Below are 17,789 nucleotides of genomic sequence, written 5' to 3'. Positions count from 1 at the left end.
AACAATACCCTTTCCCTTAGCCCCCAATGATAATTTATGTATTTTTGGTGGAAATTGATTATCTTTAGACGGTCCATGAAAAAATCGAATTCATTTAAGTAAGTTGTAATTTTTCCAGTTAATATGACAAAAGAGACGCCTTCGAACTACCACAGCTGTCATAACCAAATACTAATAAACAAGAAATTTGGACTTAAAAAACACGGGACATTTAAAAAAACTTGGTATCCACAATCCAGCAAGAAAACTGCTTAATTTTGCACAACACTGTGCATAGCAAACACGATTAACTTTCATACACACAAATAAAATTGTATATTTTCAGTTTCGATAATTTAAAGCATGCCCGTCACTATCCGAATAAAACTGAACAAAAATAAAGTTTTTCTCAATGCTACAACGCCTCTTCGTGTCTTCGTGTAGCGGATTACGCGATTTTTGGTGTTTACATATAAAAAAAACTTCTCAAACAAAAACATGTCGCGTTCAACCAGTCACGCACAACTTCATATTTTCAGGTTTTTTTATACCCGCGCTCTTGCACCCAAGGGTATAACAATTTTGCTCACAAAACGGTGGTATGGTAGGCAGCATAAAATAATCGAGAGAGATATGGACCTTTTTCCTTCCTTGTTTCACTCCTCTGGAGAGCAGAGGGCTGCTACAAGGCTTTTGCGGTCTAACCCGGTACTGGGCACTTATGTAGTTTTGCATAGTTTTGCAGTATTTTGCAAGTTCGCGAAGTGTTGATATTCTTCAAGTGGTTTTTGAGCGTCCGCGAATTTTGCTTCCTTGCGGACTCCATTCTAGCGTTCTATGTGACTTTAGTTCTCTTTGTCGTTCTAGACTTACGTATATCAAAATGCTTTAAATGATGAAAGAAGTCGATTAAGCAATATCTATCCGTCCGTCAGTCCGTCCGTGTGCATGATAACTCGAGCAACAATCATCATATTTCTCTATCGAAGATAGTTTGGTATTGAACATAGGCACAATCAGTCAACAAACACTTGTACCGCTCATATAACGGTAGTTGTGGAGCTTTTTCATGGCAGCAATACACTCAGAGGTTTGCAATTGAATGCCGCGGGGCGACCGCTATTACTCGTAGAAAAAAGTGCTTGTAGCGTAGTACACATAACAGACATGAAATTTTCGAGGCAGACAAAGAAAGAGGGAGAGACCCGAGAGAGAATGAGAAAGAGAGAGAGAGAAAGAATATATATCTAAATAAATTCACAACATTTGCAGAGAATACAAATAGACAAAATTTACAAAAAACGGAGAAGGGTCAACCGGTGTAGGTAAACGCCGGACACAAACCGTAGCAACAATGCGCACTACTCCGAGCTTTTATCACCTGCACAAACGCAGCGATTCCAGGACCGCAGCAACGGCACAAATTACTGCAAGGTAATACCAATAAAACCGACGCCAGAATGGATAGCACTTTATAGTATGCACAAGCACTAGCCAATAAACGGAAATAAGCGCCAAAAAGCAGGCACTAAAAAAAACGCCAAAAAAATTGGGACCAAAAAACGCCCCAAAGAGTAGGCACCAAGGAATTATAACGCCTAAAAGTAGGCACTAAAAATATATTTCCTATAAGTTTGCACCAACAAGCAAGCGCCAAAAAGTAGGCAATGTTATTTTTCACTAGCAATTAGCAACCACAAGGAAAAACTCAGGAAAAATAGCCTAAAATGTGTCTAAGATATATATAAGGTATAGCTCTATCTCTCTCCGTTTCCTCTACGTTATATCTTTTTTATCTCTCGCGGAACGAAAATGCCCAAAACGTTGCATGGCCTTGAAATTTTACTCTCCATTCTCGCTTGGCCATCGACGCCTAAGAAGTTTCACTTCAAAAACTTTCTCATTACCTGATGTCTATGCACGGAGATTCGAGCCTACGCACTCTCGAATGGTAGTCACACACCAACCAATTCGGCTACGGCGGCCGCCAAATTAAATCAAATTATCAATTTCCAATCTTATTGATTTGGTTGTTTTCAAAGCATTCGAAATAATCGGTTTCATTAGAAGAAACACTAGTAACTTCAAAGATACTCAGGCATTGAAGTCTTTTTATATTGCCTTAGTGAGAAGTTGGCTCGAATATTGCTTGTTAGTATGGAATCCATACTACGCAATCCATTATAAATAAATCGAAAAATCACAAAAAATATTTAACAAATTCGCTTTGAATAATATTGATTGGCCAGATGGTCCTCCTTATTATATCAGTAGACGGAAATTGTTAGGCTTACAGTCATCTAAGAATCTACTTCTCAGGCCCGTGCGCACGGGGGCACTGTAACAAAATTTGGAACCCCCCCTAAATCTGAGGGTCTACGCACGGGCCTGAGCCAGCCGAAAATAAATTTTACTAAAATGTGCGTCGGTATACAAAAAACGATCCGGACCGAATTTAGCTTTCCTTACTTGTTTTGTTTTTAATTTAATAGCATACATACATATGTACATACGTACACAATATTATTTTTTTCACTGATCTGCCAGGAGCCGCACAATCACAAAATTCACACGAATATTTGCGTATAAACGCGCGTTTTTCATGTTTCTCTTTGGTATTTTTCGATTGATGCAAAATTGTTGTTGCCATTTTCATTGCTGTTGCAGAGTGATTGCTCATACTTTTGTTGTAGTGGCCGTTGTCGTTCACTGCCGTACGCTTTCCTAATCTTGAACGGCGCTATGTCGTGCTTTGCGTGGGCCACCAGTCTGCTTTCAATTCTTAATTAATAAATGCGAGTATATATTTTTTATATGTACATATGTATGTATGTATGCATGTATAGGCTATAGTCTATTGCTTTGCACTACCTTTTATGTTCGTGTTCTTATCAGTGACACTTTGTAAAACTCATTAATTTAAAATGGAAATCAAATATGTATACATATTTATGTGTGGTACATACACACATACTTGTATATGCATACATATACATTTTTAAACATATATGTAAATACAAAATGTGAATAATTCGCTATGCCGGCGTGTATGCATGTAGATATGTTTGTATACCACATTACATATGCATTACAAATTATTCTGTGGTCAAGATTTGCACCAAATGCACCAGGGGCAACTGATCAGGGCAGCAAATAAATACGTAAACAAACAAATATGCACCTACAGACATATCGAGTGAGGAATTAAGAAAATTCTTTTGGTAGCGTTGAGCTAATTTTTCGGTTGGCCGAGAGCGTTGTGCATTGCACGCTTGCAGTAGGTCCAAGGCTCGATCTCCACTTCGGACGTAAGACACCAAAATCTTACGAAATGTGTTTGCTCCGCTGGCAAAGACACATTTCTGAATACGTTTTGCCAACTTTATGTTATTTGGGGGAACTTCCACTTGGGTGCAAACTTTTAAGCCGTAATAAAAATATTTTGTGGCCTCGGTAGTCTAGCGTAAGTGCACTAACCTACCATCCCACACAAAGCACGGTCCTCTTTCCAAATTTACCAACTTTTCCTGTTTTTACAAAAAAAGAAAAAAATCTTATTCCTCACACCCAAAAACTTATTTTTTCCATCCATTAGTCAGCGCATTATTTGCACTGTGGCTGTTAAAACAAGCAAAAAAACAAAGAAAAAACACACAGTTACACAATGCCATCTGTGGCCCCAGCAAAAGGAAGCAGGTAACCGCGGTAATAGCGCAGACACACCAAAATTTAGCGAAGTCCTCAACCATCTGTGCGATCCTTCTGCCAGAAAAATGTGAAACACAGATGGCGCTCCAAGAAGTAGGAAGACGTTGTTCCTAAACAACGACAGGTGGACATTCCCACTATTTAGGACTGGTAGCGGCAGGCTAATCACCTCCCTTGTCAGAAATTAAAATAGATTAACGAAACCAACGCAAGATTGAGTCTTGTTGAGACCCTATGCTCTGGAGAGGAGTGAACAAGAAAACAAAAAATATTTTGTATAGCTTTCCGGAGCGCCAACAACTCCCTCTGGTCGTAATTTCATAAAAAAGTGACGTTGAGTGATTCCCTCAGGGTGTCTAAAAGCCTAGATAGACGGCGGCGTTAATCGGGATTCCCGAAGCGGATTACGGATACGGATACGTGGATTAGGAAACAGCTGATTTGCTTATTTGATAGTTTTGTCAATAAAAGTTGTACCGCAGGCAACAAATACGGGTATTAGCTGCCCTTATACTAAGATTTTATTATTTATTTAAAAAATATCTGCTTTGAAATATCAAAATAATTAATGTATTTTCGAACGTGTTAGTATAAACTAGTTGTGCATCCAGTCTTTCTTGTACTTTTCTTAAAAGTTGCATTATTTTTCATTCACAATAGGCATTAACTGTAGTTTTTCGGCAATGTTGCCATTGAAAATTCCCATAATCCGCTTAAATTATGAGAATTAAGTCTTAAGTTGTCAATCTGCATTAGTTACACTTAATTGCTGAGATAATTCCGAATAAATCCGTTAATCGCGATTAACGCCACCGTCTGTCTAGGCTATAAGTATGCAGTTAAATGTAGCTGCTGGATGATCTTCTAATTCTAATTATGCTTTATGAGGAGGTTTACGGGCTGTTACTCAAACTATGGTATTTCTTACGAAGTTCGAATAGATTTAATTTTATTATCTTTTTTTTTGTTTTAGTGGACGTTACAAACTTTAGATTTTGTTTACTATCAAATTTATATTTGATTTGTGATTTCTGGTATTTATATTTCCAGTAAGGTTGGTTTGATTTTTTATTTGTTAGCTGAGACCTAGCGGACTCCATTTGACTTTGCAGAAGGGGAATCTGAATTAGTTTCTGGATTTAATATTGAATATAGAAGTGGGGATTTGCTTTGATTTTGATAGCTGAGTAGGTTAGGTTGGGTTTGGCAGCCGCATCGCGCATAGAGACAGCGATGCCACTTAGACCACAAAATGGGTTCGTTGTGAGCCGCGTGGGCTGGGCTACATTTCCCTCTCCATTTTTAACCATCCTGAGCTTTTGACAAAGCGTAAAAACTTGTTGACACCTAAAGTATATAGATTAACCATATTAATTAAGAAGTAGGATTTTAAAAATCGGTTCCTGCTTCTGGCTAGAGCCGGCCATGAGCAGAAAAGGTGTTGAATTGTTTCCAACTCCTCCTCATTTCTGCAGCTACGACAAAAATCATGCGTTTAAACGCCTAATCTCCTTGCATGATTTCCTATGAGGCAATGTCCTGTGAGGGCCCCTACTAAGGTCCTGATTTGAAGTCTACTCAGTTTTATAATACTCTTGGACAGACGTAAATTTAGCCTTAACCATGTTTGCCTAGCAATTTCACAGGTGTTAACTCTAATCCATCTTTGATTTGTCGAACTGATTAGTGCGTCCTTAATGAGAAGTTTACAAGTTGCGAGAGGTATCTCCGAGAGGTACTCCATAGCTGAGTATGCTAGAATTTAATTCACAAGTATATTATTTCGTATACTTTTTTTTTTTTTTGATTTTTCAGTTGTGATTTATTTACTCTAATATCTTACTTTGTGTAAATCCGGCCGTGACTAAGCCAATTTATGTAGAGAAGGCAAACGCATGCAACGCTTAGTTAAAGTGGTCAAGAACGTTTTATGTTTATTTATGCTTTCGACACCAATTTATTGGCTGCTGATGGTGTTATCGGGCAAATATTGAAATGACTTACATCTGCTCAGCATACATTTGTAAAGTTATAAAAAATATTTTTTTCGAATTTTTCATGATGTGAATTAAGTTTGCGAAACTGTATTTATAATCCAATTCAATATAAAGGAATACATTTTTTTTTAAACGGTGCTAGAAATGTGTTTGATTTTCTTTTAGTTCTTTATTTAAATTCTTTACAAGAATTTGTCTTCCAGACATTATCAAATCCTTGCAATTTGCGAAAAATGAGAATGTACAAGCCTATTGCAGAAAAAAGCTCTAACTTTTTTGCGAAAAATTTTTAATTTTTAAATTCATGTAATTTACGTTTCATACGTATTAAAGAAAGAGGGCCCTATGATGCAGCCATGCCCTCAGCCGCTTCAGGTATGTTTTCAAAAGTCCGCCATTTTTTTATTTTTCACAAAAAGTGTCCCATCGTCACACCTGTCAGAATGACAAGCCTACAGAATAATAATCAGTTTAACTTTTTCGTTTCAGATGTCCTGAAGAGCCAAAATCCTGTTGACAAGCCACCTATCTTTGTTTAAGACGCTTACTTTGGTGCCACCCTACAACAAAAAAATATGTAAAAAAACAATTCTTTTTGTATACTATTTAATGTCAATAATAACATACTATAAAATCAAAACAATCGAACTTTAAAAATAAAATCCTAAAAAATATCTGTAAAAAATTTAGTATTTAACCAGAAAACGTTCTTCAACCAAATGATCTTCGTAGATACATTGATGCTGGGTTGAACATAAGTGGATTGTGTTGGCTTTAATAAAGACAATTTTGTTTATTGAATGATATTCGAATTTCGAATGAACGAGAGCCGACTGTATGTATTTGCAAATAGCGTCAACCACATCTGACACTTGGAAACTACACATCTGCAATATAAAGGGTGGTTCAGTTTTAAAGGCCGGTGTTGATTTTGAATTAAATAGAATTTTTTTAGCAAATTATTGTCATTTCTCTTTATTTTGATAATAATGGTATGGCTCAATTACGCATGGAACAAAATATTGGTCAAATGGCCGCCGAGGCACACCTCCGTCCGATGGTCCAAATTTTCGATGACGCTGAGGCATAATTGAGGATCTATGCGGTTAATGTGCCGAATTATCTCATCCTTTAGCTCTTGAATTGTTGCTGGCTTAGCGATGTATACCTTTTCTTTCAAATAACCCCAAAGAAAGAAGTCCAACGGTGTCGTTGACGTTTAGGTGTGGTTCACATTCAACATCGGCCCTTGAAATTTAACCACCCTTTATAAACAGACAAACAACGGAGCGCGTAAAGATCAAAATAAAGATTTTCATCACTCAAAATCAAGTTTGCTTATTTAGTAAACAAGTTATTCAAAATCAATGATTGGATGATTAATTTTGAGCCACCTTGTAGTACGCCATTACCTTGCCTAAGTGGAAAGTATATGTACTTCCACTTCGCCTAATCGTTTGCTGCTCTGAATACAAACATATCTGTCATAATCCAGTTAAAATGTAAATTTATTTTAGTAGTAAACTCACTTTGTTTTTTCACAGATACGCCAACAAAGCGACACCTCTTATTTTCCACTGAATGCTTCACTGGCAAGCACCAGAGTTAAATATGATCTTTATCTACCGTTAAGATTCATTACCACCATGAATGTGGCCTAACTAGAAAAGTCAGTCGCTTTGCTCTAAAACTCCGCTTGGTTTTGTATTCTTCGCTTGTTTTTTTTTAATTTTCTTTTGCCCTTTATTTCGTACCGCTAACATTTGATAAACTAATTTGTTAGTAAATTTACAATTTAAGCAGGCATTTATTAACTTTTTGAATTGCTTGGCAATTTGTAAAGGAATGACTGACATAATTGGGTTATTATATAGGCATTTTTGTGTGTACATACATACGTACGTACATACTGCATATTTATAGTAGAGCACTGGGTTTTGAGGGCTGAAAAGATTCACAAAGAAAGCTCTATGTAGGTGAAGCTTTCTTCATGTAATGAAATTTCTATTATTATAAATAAATTTCTATTCAAATGCCTTTACATTGTAGGTTATACAAACTGAAAAAGGCCGCTCTGTGATCGAGTACGAGCCCTTAATTGATTTACCAGCTCGCTTCGAGTTGCTAAAAATAGTCTTTTAGCATGAAAATGATATGCAAAAAGATTTGATTATAATGCAATTTGTGCACAAAAAATTTATTAAATTATTAAAAATAAATATTCACTTTTCACTTTTCGGCAGATTTGTATGCGTATTGTGTCGTACTTCATTCAGTAGAGTTGGTGTTGCACCCTTTATAAATGGTTTTCCAATAACAGGGGTTACAGGTGAATGGATTGCGCTTTAACGATTAACGATTTTTTTTGGCCGAAATTGGATGCTACTGATGTGGACAACGTTTATTTTCAACAAGACGGCGCTACGTGCCACACAAGGCACGAAACCATTGATCTTTTACGGGAAAAGTTTCCGGACCGTGTTATCTCTCGTAGAGGTGATCACAATTGGCCACCGAGTTCTTGTGATTTAACACCTTGTGACTTTTTTCTTTGGAGCCACGTGAAAGATAAGGTCTACGCCAACTGCCCAAAGTCGATTCAAGACCTCAAAGATGGAGTTCGTGAGGCTATCGAGGACATAGGGCAGCCACTTTGCAATTCGGTTATGGAAAATTTCATGAAAAGGATATTGTCCTGTAAGCGTGGTCGTAGTGGTCATCTGCCTGATCTTATTTTCCACTATTAACGGCATACCTTCCTCTTTATAATGAAATAAAAATCCGATCATTTATATTAAAAAATAGCATTTTTTTTGAATATCAAAATAACACCTCTTATTAAAAAACCCATTAGTATTTTTGGCTAAGTTATTTATGCACTTGGGGTTTTGAAGAGTTCTTCTTGACGCCTACAAATTTTATTCTGATTATCGAATTGCTAAAAAACAAGTACAGTAAATAGAGATAAGTGGCCCCGGTAACGCGAGCATATTTTACTCTACAATAAAACACCAAAGATCAGAATACATACCTAGACTAGCCGCATATAAGGATGCGCAGGGTAACCTTATTACGAAGAAGGAAAAGTTCTCAGAAGATGGAAAAACTACTTTCATGACCTTCTAAATAATAAAAGCGACGGCATTAATAGCAACAGCACTCAATCTAACGCAATTCAATCGGCAGAAATTTTGATCGAGCCACCAACAATTGATGAAATTAGCCTTGCGATAAAAAAGGTAAAAATGGCAAAACTGACGAGATCTTCAAAAATGGATCAACGGAACTGCAGCATCTACAAAAAAGGAATTGCACGAATCTACAAAAAAGGTGCAGACGCGACTGCAATAATTATCGCGGAATTTCGTTGTTAAGTACAGCGTATACAATTTTCCCGAATGTTCTACACCACAGATTGAATGATTATATATTATATATATATAATTGGCGCGTACACCCTTTTTGGGTGTTTGGCCGAGCTCCTCCTCCTATTTGTGGTGTGCGTCTTGATGTTGTTCCACAAATGGAGGGACCTACAATTTCAAGCCGACTCCGAACGGAAGATATTTTTTATGAGCAGGTTTTTCATGGCAGAAATACACTCGGAGGTTTGCCATTGCCTGCCGAGGGGCGACCGCTATTAGAAAAATGTTTTTCTTAATTTTGGTGTTTTCACCGAGATTCGAACCGACGTTCTCTCTCTGAATTCCGAATGGTAGTCACGCACCAACCCATTCGGCTACGGCGGCCGATTGAATGATTACGCCGAACAAATATTAGGCGTGTACCAGTGTGGTTTTATAAATGGAAGGTCGACGACCGACCGAAGCTTTGTAGTTTGTCAAATAAATAGTTGAAAAGTATCATGAGTATAAAATCAACCTACATTCCCTCTTTATAGATTTTCTGAAAGCGATCGATGTTATTGAAAGAAGTAAAATTGAATACGTGTTACACATGCAAGGTATACCGAAAAAGTAGCTTTGCTAGTAAGTCTAGCCCTCGCTGAGACCTATTCGAAAGTGCTTATACAAGGCAAAGCATCTGGAGGCTTTGACTGGAGGTAGACTGCTTACGAACTGACGACAAATCACAGACGCCTGAACCAAGTTTTAACCTCCTTAAAAAAAGAATACAAAGCATCTAATTTATTGAGAGTTGAATCAGGAGTAAAGCAGGGAGATGCGCTGTCTACGCTTGTCTGCAATCTGAACTTAGACCATATAATTAAAGAAGTTGATCCATCAGGCACTATATTCAACAAAGCTTCGCAAATATGTGGCTTTGCTGATGACCTGGTCATGTTCGCGAGAAATGTAAATGTTCTCAGAGAAGTATTTCAAGCACTCCGATCAAAAGCAAAATTTTTCGATTTAAAGATCAACGAAAACAAAACAAAGTATCTCACAAGGCTTAACACGTTGAGAAAAGCTCTAAGATCTGGCGATCACAAAATTGAAAGCGTGGATGAAAATAAATACCTCGGACTGCTTCTCAGTAGAACAGATGATACAACGATTGCTATCCAAGGCCGTGTGCAGGCTACAACTTGGCTCACGTTAAACTATTAAAAAGCAAGCTTTTGAGTAGGAAAACGAAAATTGAAATATATAAAACACTGATTCGACCGAATTCGATGCGAAACGTGGACCCTGAAAGCGAATACAATTAAACAATCTGGAAAGAAGAATACTGAGGAAAATACTGGGTCCAGTACAAGAAGAACATGGAGTATATCGTAACAGATATAACAGCGAGATAGAGGAATTCCTACAAGGCGAAAAGGTTGTGCATTTTGCCAAATCTCAGCACATCCGATGTCTAGCGCACGTTCGCAGAATGCAAAATGAAAGAATACCTCCAAAAGTTCTAGATGCGCGCGGTTGGGGAAAAGCCAAGAGGACGGCCGCTTAAACGGTGATTAGACGACGTTGAGGGCGACCTCAGAAGCATAGGAGTGATAAACTATCGTAGTCTGGCTATGGACCGAGATGCATGGAGAAAAATTGTGAAGGAAACTAGGGCTCACAATGAGCTGTAATGCCATGATTGATGATGAACGAAATGCTAAAGTGCCAGTCATCGAGAAACTCGTTTAACACTACACACATAAATATAGCCTTGATGTTGTTTTAAAATGAAAGATGTAAAAATTTAGGTTCTTTCAGGTTTCACTATTTTTATTCAAAGTACAGACCTTACTAATTATTTATATAAAATTACATCATTTACATATACCATGGTCCACCATGAACTTTTGTAATTTCGTGCATCCCGTTGAAGGTTCTCAACCAATGATGCCTTGGCGCAGGTAGGGCTGCACTAGCGAGAGATACATATCGATGGTTTTCGAGAAAAGCGACACAACTCAAAAGCAAAAATGAACTACAGAGTTTATATATTTTTATCTGGAAAAGCGTCATAAGCGAATCTTGAAGCAATTCTGAGAGATGGCGTTAGTGTCTGCCCCAACTCACTATTTTGTATTTATGAATTAGGTCACTTTTCTCGAAAACCACCGATATACAGAACTTTATAATCTCAACAGTAATGTAATCGTTTGTAATTCTTCGATATGTTCGCACTTTAAGTTTGTGTCTATTATGGCTCCTAAGTACTTAAGGAAATAAAAAAAAATACTTTTTAACCACTTCAATATTTGTCGTCATTTTCGATTTTGTTGAAGGAGGGTGTGAATTTAGAAATTTAATATTCATTATTATTGAATGCAGCTTTCGTACAACTTAATTCTTCATGTGAACAACAACAAATCTCTCACTAAGTGCCGCGGAATTCAAGGTCCGAAAATGTACAGTATACAATTTACGAATGTGAATTAATGTTCATACGATGACTTATGGGGGTAGTATGGTATTTTTTTTTTTAATTTTTTTTTTTTTTTTTTTTAAATTATTCTATAACATCTTAAGATTATTGTGTGAAAGTTTGAAGTGCATTAGAGTAAAATTGACAAAGACACAAAGGATTAAGTATCTACCTCTCCAACCGGATTTCACGCTGCCGAATCTTTAAACGCGTTTTTCTCACACTTGCCTTTTTTACGGTCGGTGTCCACTGTAGATTCATATCTACTGCACCGATTCTTTTCAAATTTGGTTTTTTTGTTTCTTTACTTTATTCACGAGGTAATGACGTCGAGTTTTTTTTTTTTAATTTTGTCATATTTTAAAACAACAAAGTTTTCAAGTTGTTTTTATGAAAAATCGGTGTTTTGACTTCAAAGCGCTTTAAAAAATTAAAAAAAAAAAAAAAAAAAATTCGACGTTGTTACCTGCGAAACTTTATTAGCTGATGAAATCAATTTGGTTTTTTGATTTTAGTTGATCCAGTAATGAGTTCTGAGGGACACCGCAATAAAACTTTTTTATGAGACGTCCGCGAAGATTCGCTGCCACCAACTCATTTCTTCATAAAAATCAATGAAAATTTCACACAATATTCTTTAAATATGACTTTATAATGAAGTAATTTTAAAATTTTGAATAAATCAACTGTGTCGACAAAAAAAATTTCGAAAAATATGCTTGTTTTACACCGAATTAACCATACTACCCCCTTATAAGTGCTCCCAGAAAAACACGCCTGTGATATATCATGAGACACTTGTGAGTTTAATAAAGCTCTTCGCGAAACTACCATCATCTTTCTATAATAAACGAAGAACTGAAACGCAGACACTTATTTGACCCTACTTATTTGGAACATTTACGCAGAGAGATTAATAATGAGTTGATAAGACTGCTGTCGAAGATACAGATTAGGAGATACAGAATAAAAGGAAATGTACGCCGCAATAACAGCTCGAATAGTTGTATGTCAGCAGTCACAAGCCACTGACTTTTAGACACTTAAATTAGTGACCGTCTAAATAATTTTGAGAAAAGGATTACTAAGCAGAGTAATTTCGAAGTCCGTTGATACCAAATTTCTTATCAAAACACCTATAAAAATGATATTATTTAATAAATTTAGCACAAATATTGATGGTTTAAGGGGTTAGGGGTAGCCAGAATTTTCAAAAACTAACTAACTAAACAAAAAACTAAAGTAACTAATATCTGAAAAATATTGTGTGAAAATTTGAAGTGAATCAGACAAATAATTTTCGAGATTCTCAACAATTAGCCAAGGGCGCTCGGGCGCTCCGGAGGTCGATAGCAAAACTTTAAATGCGTTTTTCTCAAAACTATGTTTTTTGAACTGGTGATCACTGTAACTTAAAAACCGCTTGGTAGATTTCAATAAAATTTATATTGCTTTTGAAAAACAAAAAAAACTCGTGCCCGATCGAAGGATTTTTTTTCAAAAGGTTCGATTTCTTTAAAAAATTAGCTGTCGGGTTTTTTCTCGGAAATCTGAAAAATATTTCCTGATATTTCCTAAGGTGACCTTATTGTTAATTTTGAAAAAACTAATTTACTTGTCCGATGGATTTTAGGACTTGTGATGATCACCGCAATGTACTTCTCGAGAAACGAGCACCTCACAAACACCGATGACTTTTACAATTATTAAGACATTGTTTTTTTTGAAATTTTGCTAAAGTCATGTTGAAACATAATGTATTAATGCTATCTAGCTCTAACCCCTTAAGGATATCTATGCCGAAATTCAAGTGACTGTCAGCAGTCCCACTGATTTGAGGTCACTAACTCTAACTGCGAGTTGAGACATACGTCTGAATTTTGAGAAGAGTCAACACTGATCAGGTTACGAATCGCATCGCAAATGGCGTTTCACTGCTAAAAGTTTAGACAGGCATATATACGTTTGTAAGATGGAATCTATTTATTATACACTACATTATTAACTATTAGCAAGACCTTAATCGAACCAGAAAATCTAAATAATGATATGCTTATATGTAATGACGTTCTCCTCCGATATAATGAAGTTCTTCAGAACACGATTTTTGCTATTATTAAAAATATATTGGACAATAGGTATGAGGAGAATATGGTATATATATAAATAATCAGTAAGGAAATGCATCGAGCTTCACTCAAAGACTCGAAGACTTTCTGACGAAAAAAAAATATTCGTACCGAAGCGTTCTGTTGTACAGGACTAGTGTCATTGTAATGGGCCTCCAGCCCTAAATGGCGAAAAGCAAATGGCGAAAGAAAATATCTGACTGTAGCATCCGCCGCATACTGAAAAATTAACTCAAAGTGAAGTCTTACAACATCCAAAAGGCGCATGATCTCACACCAAAGCAGCAAAGCGGCACCAAGTCAGACTTGAGAGAGCGAAGGAGTTGCTTCGCTTGGCCGAATGCGGTCAATTTCCGAGCATTGTGTTTTCTGACGAGAACAAATTGAGCAATTCGTAAACTCCCAAAACGATAAGGTTTATTTGACCGTCCGATCATACGAGAATTTTAGTCATCGATTGGTCACCAGGAGGCAGCACCCGCTAGAGGTAGTGGTTTGGGCCGCTGTAACAGTAGATGGGCACCCTCCAAGGTAAATGCGAAATATTATCGGGAAAGTATTCTGAATGTTGCTCTGAAGCTATGGACTGTCAAACATTTCCGCGGCAGACCATGGACGTTTCAACAGGACTCGGCACCGTCTCACAAAGCTTGAGTGAACCAAGAATAGCTAAAAACTACGTTCGGAATTTCATAACGTCCACACAATGGCTCTCAAATTCACCAGACGCGAATCCGATGGATTATTCTCTTTGGGCCATTTTGGAGAGAAAAAAGCCATTGTCCGCGAGTGAGCCAAAATACCTGCAAGTTACATTCGGGCAGCTTGCGATTCGTTTCTGGACCGTCTCAAGCCCATAGTCAAGGCAAAAAGTGGTCATATCGAGCAAAAGTAATTTGATTCTTAATTTTATATTATTTTCAGACTTTTTTACTTTGAATTGAATAGAAGTAATTTTCCAAACCAAATTTATCGGCTTTTTAATTTATTTTCAAAATTATATGGGTGGATTTCGCAAAATTTTCTTATTCGAAGTTCAAAGGGTTAAATGTGTTGTAGACCTTCTTTAATCCTCAAATCTTAACCATATTTATTTGAACTTTTCTTGCACTGGGTGCTCGGCAGCCGGTTATGGAAAATTTTATAGTTTCAATAATGCATAAAAATTTTTTTTAGAAATTGGCTAAGTGCACAATAAATGGTGTTGATTAGAAAAAAAATTGTCCACTAGTTTCATTGCTTCAATTTTAAGTAAAATGGTTATATTTCAAATAATAGTGAGATTTATCGATTACATCATCGCCGTCATCATTTACATCACTGCTTATGACCGAATCAGCTGTTTGTGGCAATTAGTTATCTAATGCCTGTTCGGACCGACAAGGAAACATTAGTGGAATTCATTACTATATTTTAACGATATTCCCATTGTTATCTTTCCCTAACCACAATTTTAACGATTTGCTATGCGGTAACCCTTCATAACAAAAATCGATAAGACAAAATCAGCTGTTTTGGTTAACAAGTCGATGATCGCAAACTAAACGATAGCAATTTTGGTGTGGTTTGAACAAGCGAAAAAATAAAAATTAATATGATAATTTTAATTAAAACGGTGAAATAATATTATCGAAAAGTTATTAAAATATGTCGTTTGATTTTTTATTTCAAAATTAAATAGTTTAAATAAAACTGCACTTTTTAAATAAAAAGATATTTACTCTGTCAAGCAAAGGATGCGCCGTCTCTGGCTCATTCCAACAATGTAATCTTTTGGGTAGGCATCGGAAGAGCATCACTAGACAACTACGTCCTGCTTTTGAGTACTTTTTCTTTATAATTTACTCTGAAATAGAAGCAGCTTCTCCAAGAGGGTATCACGGATTTATTAAGCAACTCAAGATGGCCTACACAGGGTGAATAGTATTCACTTAATTATTGGTTCGTGATAAAAAACGGAAAAGTAAGAGAAGTCTATGTATTTATAGAAAAAAATAAAATAAAATTACATTGAAAAATAGATGTAAAAAAAATTAATTATAAAACGAAGAGGTGTTGTTATGAAATTGACACAAATGGCCGATGCGTGTTAAGTTAAGAGTTAATATAATAATATATAATGAATTAACGTTTACAAATATTAGTTTGGGGAAAAAGAAATCCATTATAAGTCCTAAACCCTCGATCAAACAATTTAAAGTTTATGCTCGCTCAAGTTGACGTTTCACACTAAAAAAATTCTTTTGCTCTATTTTGTTTGTTCCATTCGGTTGTGAGTTAAAGGGTGTTAAGAATGGAAGTCAAGAAAGAGAAAATCCGGTATATTTTACAATTTTTCTGTGATATACGCGAAAATGCATGGTTGAAATTGTGAATGGTGTTTATGGTGCTGATACTGTAACAGCTAATTACGTGCAATTCTGGTTTCGTCGATTCTGCTCAGGCATTTCTGTAGCGAAGAAGATATCGATAATGCCGAAAATGTCGATAAAATAACAGAAATAATCGAAATTGACCGACATGTTGGTAGTCGTAGTATCGCCCAGAAGCTAAAGATCGACCACAAAACAGTTTTAAGGCAATTGCGCAAAAATTTTGCACAAAAAAGTGACTACTTGGGGTTAATTAAATGCTCAATCAATTTTTAGCACTGGCTAATTGTTTTTTTTTTTTTAATATTCAAAAAAGGATGCTATGTTAAGTCTCTATTGAGTAATTACATCATTATAGGGGAACTGACTTGATAAAAAGGGTTAAGGGTATTCAGAACTCAATTAACGACACGAAGTTAAAAACTTTTCTAAAAAATTTCCTTTTTTTTTTTCAAAAAAAAAAAAGTTTTGGTCATTTACCTTGCGGTTACCTTTAGGATTATTGAACTTTACAAGAAAACGTGTTCGAGGCACAGGTTAGTCAATTGTTTCAAAAGACTTCGCAGAATGCGTGCTGATTCTTTGAGAAAAAAAACAATGTTTTGTTGCATACCATAAGATCTCAGGCTGAAAATAAACTCCCAGCATGAAATAGAACAGGATAGTTTAAATAAGACTCTATAAATCCCCTACCTGAGCGGAGTTTCCATTTCGTCATAACAACTGCCACCTTCCATATCTACTTCGGAGCCACTGCCGCAGGATATGCGCGAATCCGAATCCACATCAACATGAATCTCCTGCTCTTCCTCGCCATCGTCACGCTCCTCATCCTCGTGCTCGTGTGTTGATGACATGGTGATCGAATGTGGCGTCGAATGAATGAATGCAAATGCTATATAGCACAAGAACTACACTTATTGTTTATCGAAAATCCGCGAAGAAGAAGTGAACCGAGATAACTTTTATTAATGTATTTTTTATTTTTCAATTCTTGATCAATTTTCTTCAGCACTTTTTAAAAAAGTATAACAAATTCTTTTATTGGAAATACGAGTATTTTTTCGATTATTCTGCAAACACTTTGTTGCTAGTAATTTTTTGAATTTCCACACAAACGCCACTTAATTCTGATTTAATTCTTAGTAGTTCACAATTTTAACGAAATGCGTTACGGCGAGCGCTTAAATGCTTTTGAACGTCCCGACTTTCCGAATGACTAAAGTGCCGTCGCTGTCCAGCTCGAGCGTGTGTGAGCAAGGAATGTGTTTTGTGTCAATTGCTTGCGCCGACAAAAAGAGCTGTCAACACGACAAATTGCACCAGTATGGGGGGTATGCACATGCACACATTTCTATATTTGAATGTATGTACGTAATAGCACCGTTAATGCGTCGAGTGGGCGAGTAGCGCGCAAATTTACTTGAACGGGTAAAAAGCTGTGGAGTGATTTTGTGCGAGCGCACGCGAGTTTCGATTATTGCAACCGCACCAGAGCAGCAGCAACTTAACAATAAAACGTTCCGCTTTTTGATTCTCCGGCAGCAGACGTAGAGCGCAGCAACATCTATTAACAACTACACCACCACCTTCGGTTCAAGCAGCAGCACCACCACCACCACCACCAACACAGTTAAAGGAATAACACTCACACCCCAGCACCGGCGTAGAACGCAATTATTGTTATTTTTGTTGCTACAGTTTTTATTGTTGTTAGTGGCATCAGTAGCGGCTCGTTATACCAGTTTTACGGCTTCCTTCCTGCTGTGAATGTGTCT

At 36.6% G+C, this 17,789-nt stretch overlaps 1 protein-coding gene across 1 annotated transcript in view; it reads right to left on the bottom strand.

The window, feature by feature from the left end:
• LOC129253160 (T-cell leukemia homeobox protein 3) overlaps positions 1-16,868 on the bottom strand; it is a 74,418-nt gene extending 57,550 nt beyond the window's left edge. The window contains exon 1 of the mRNA XM_054891429.1: positions 16,705-16,868. Within this exon, the coding sequence (XP_054747404.1) occupies positions 16,705-16,868 (164 nt within the window). The remainder of the gene's footprint in view (positions 1-16,704) is intronic.
• Positions 16,869-17,789: the final 921 nt, after the last annotated feature.

Source organism: Anastrepha obliqua, chromosome 1, assembly GCF_027943255.1.
Source record: "Anastrepha obliqua isolate idAnaObli1 chromosome 1, idAnaObli1_1.0, whole genome shotgun sequence".
In the NCBI taxonomy this organism is placed as follows: Eukaryota; Metazoa; Arthropoda; class Insecta; order Diptera; family Tephritidae; genus Anastrepha; species Anastrepha obliqua.
Note: the sequence above shows the minus strand (reverse complement) of the source record. Positions and strands in the feature narration are given on the sequence as shown.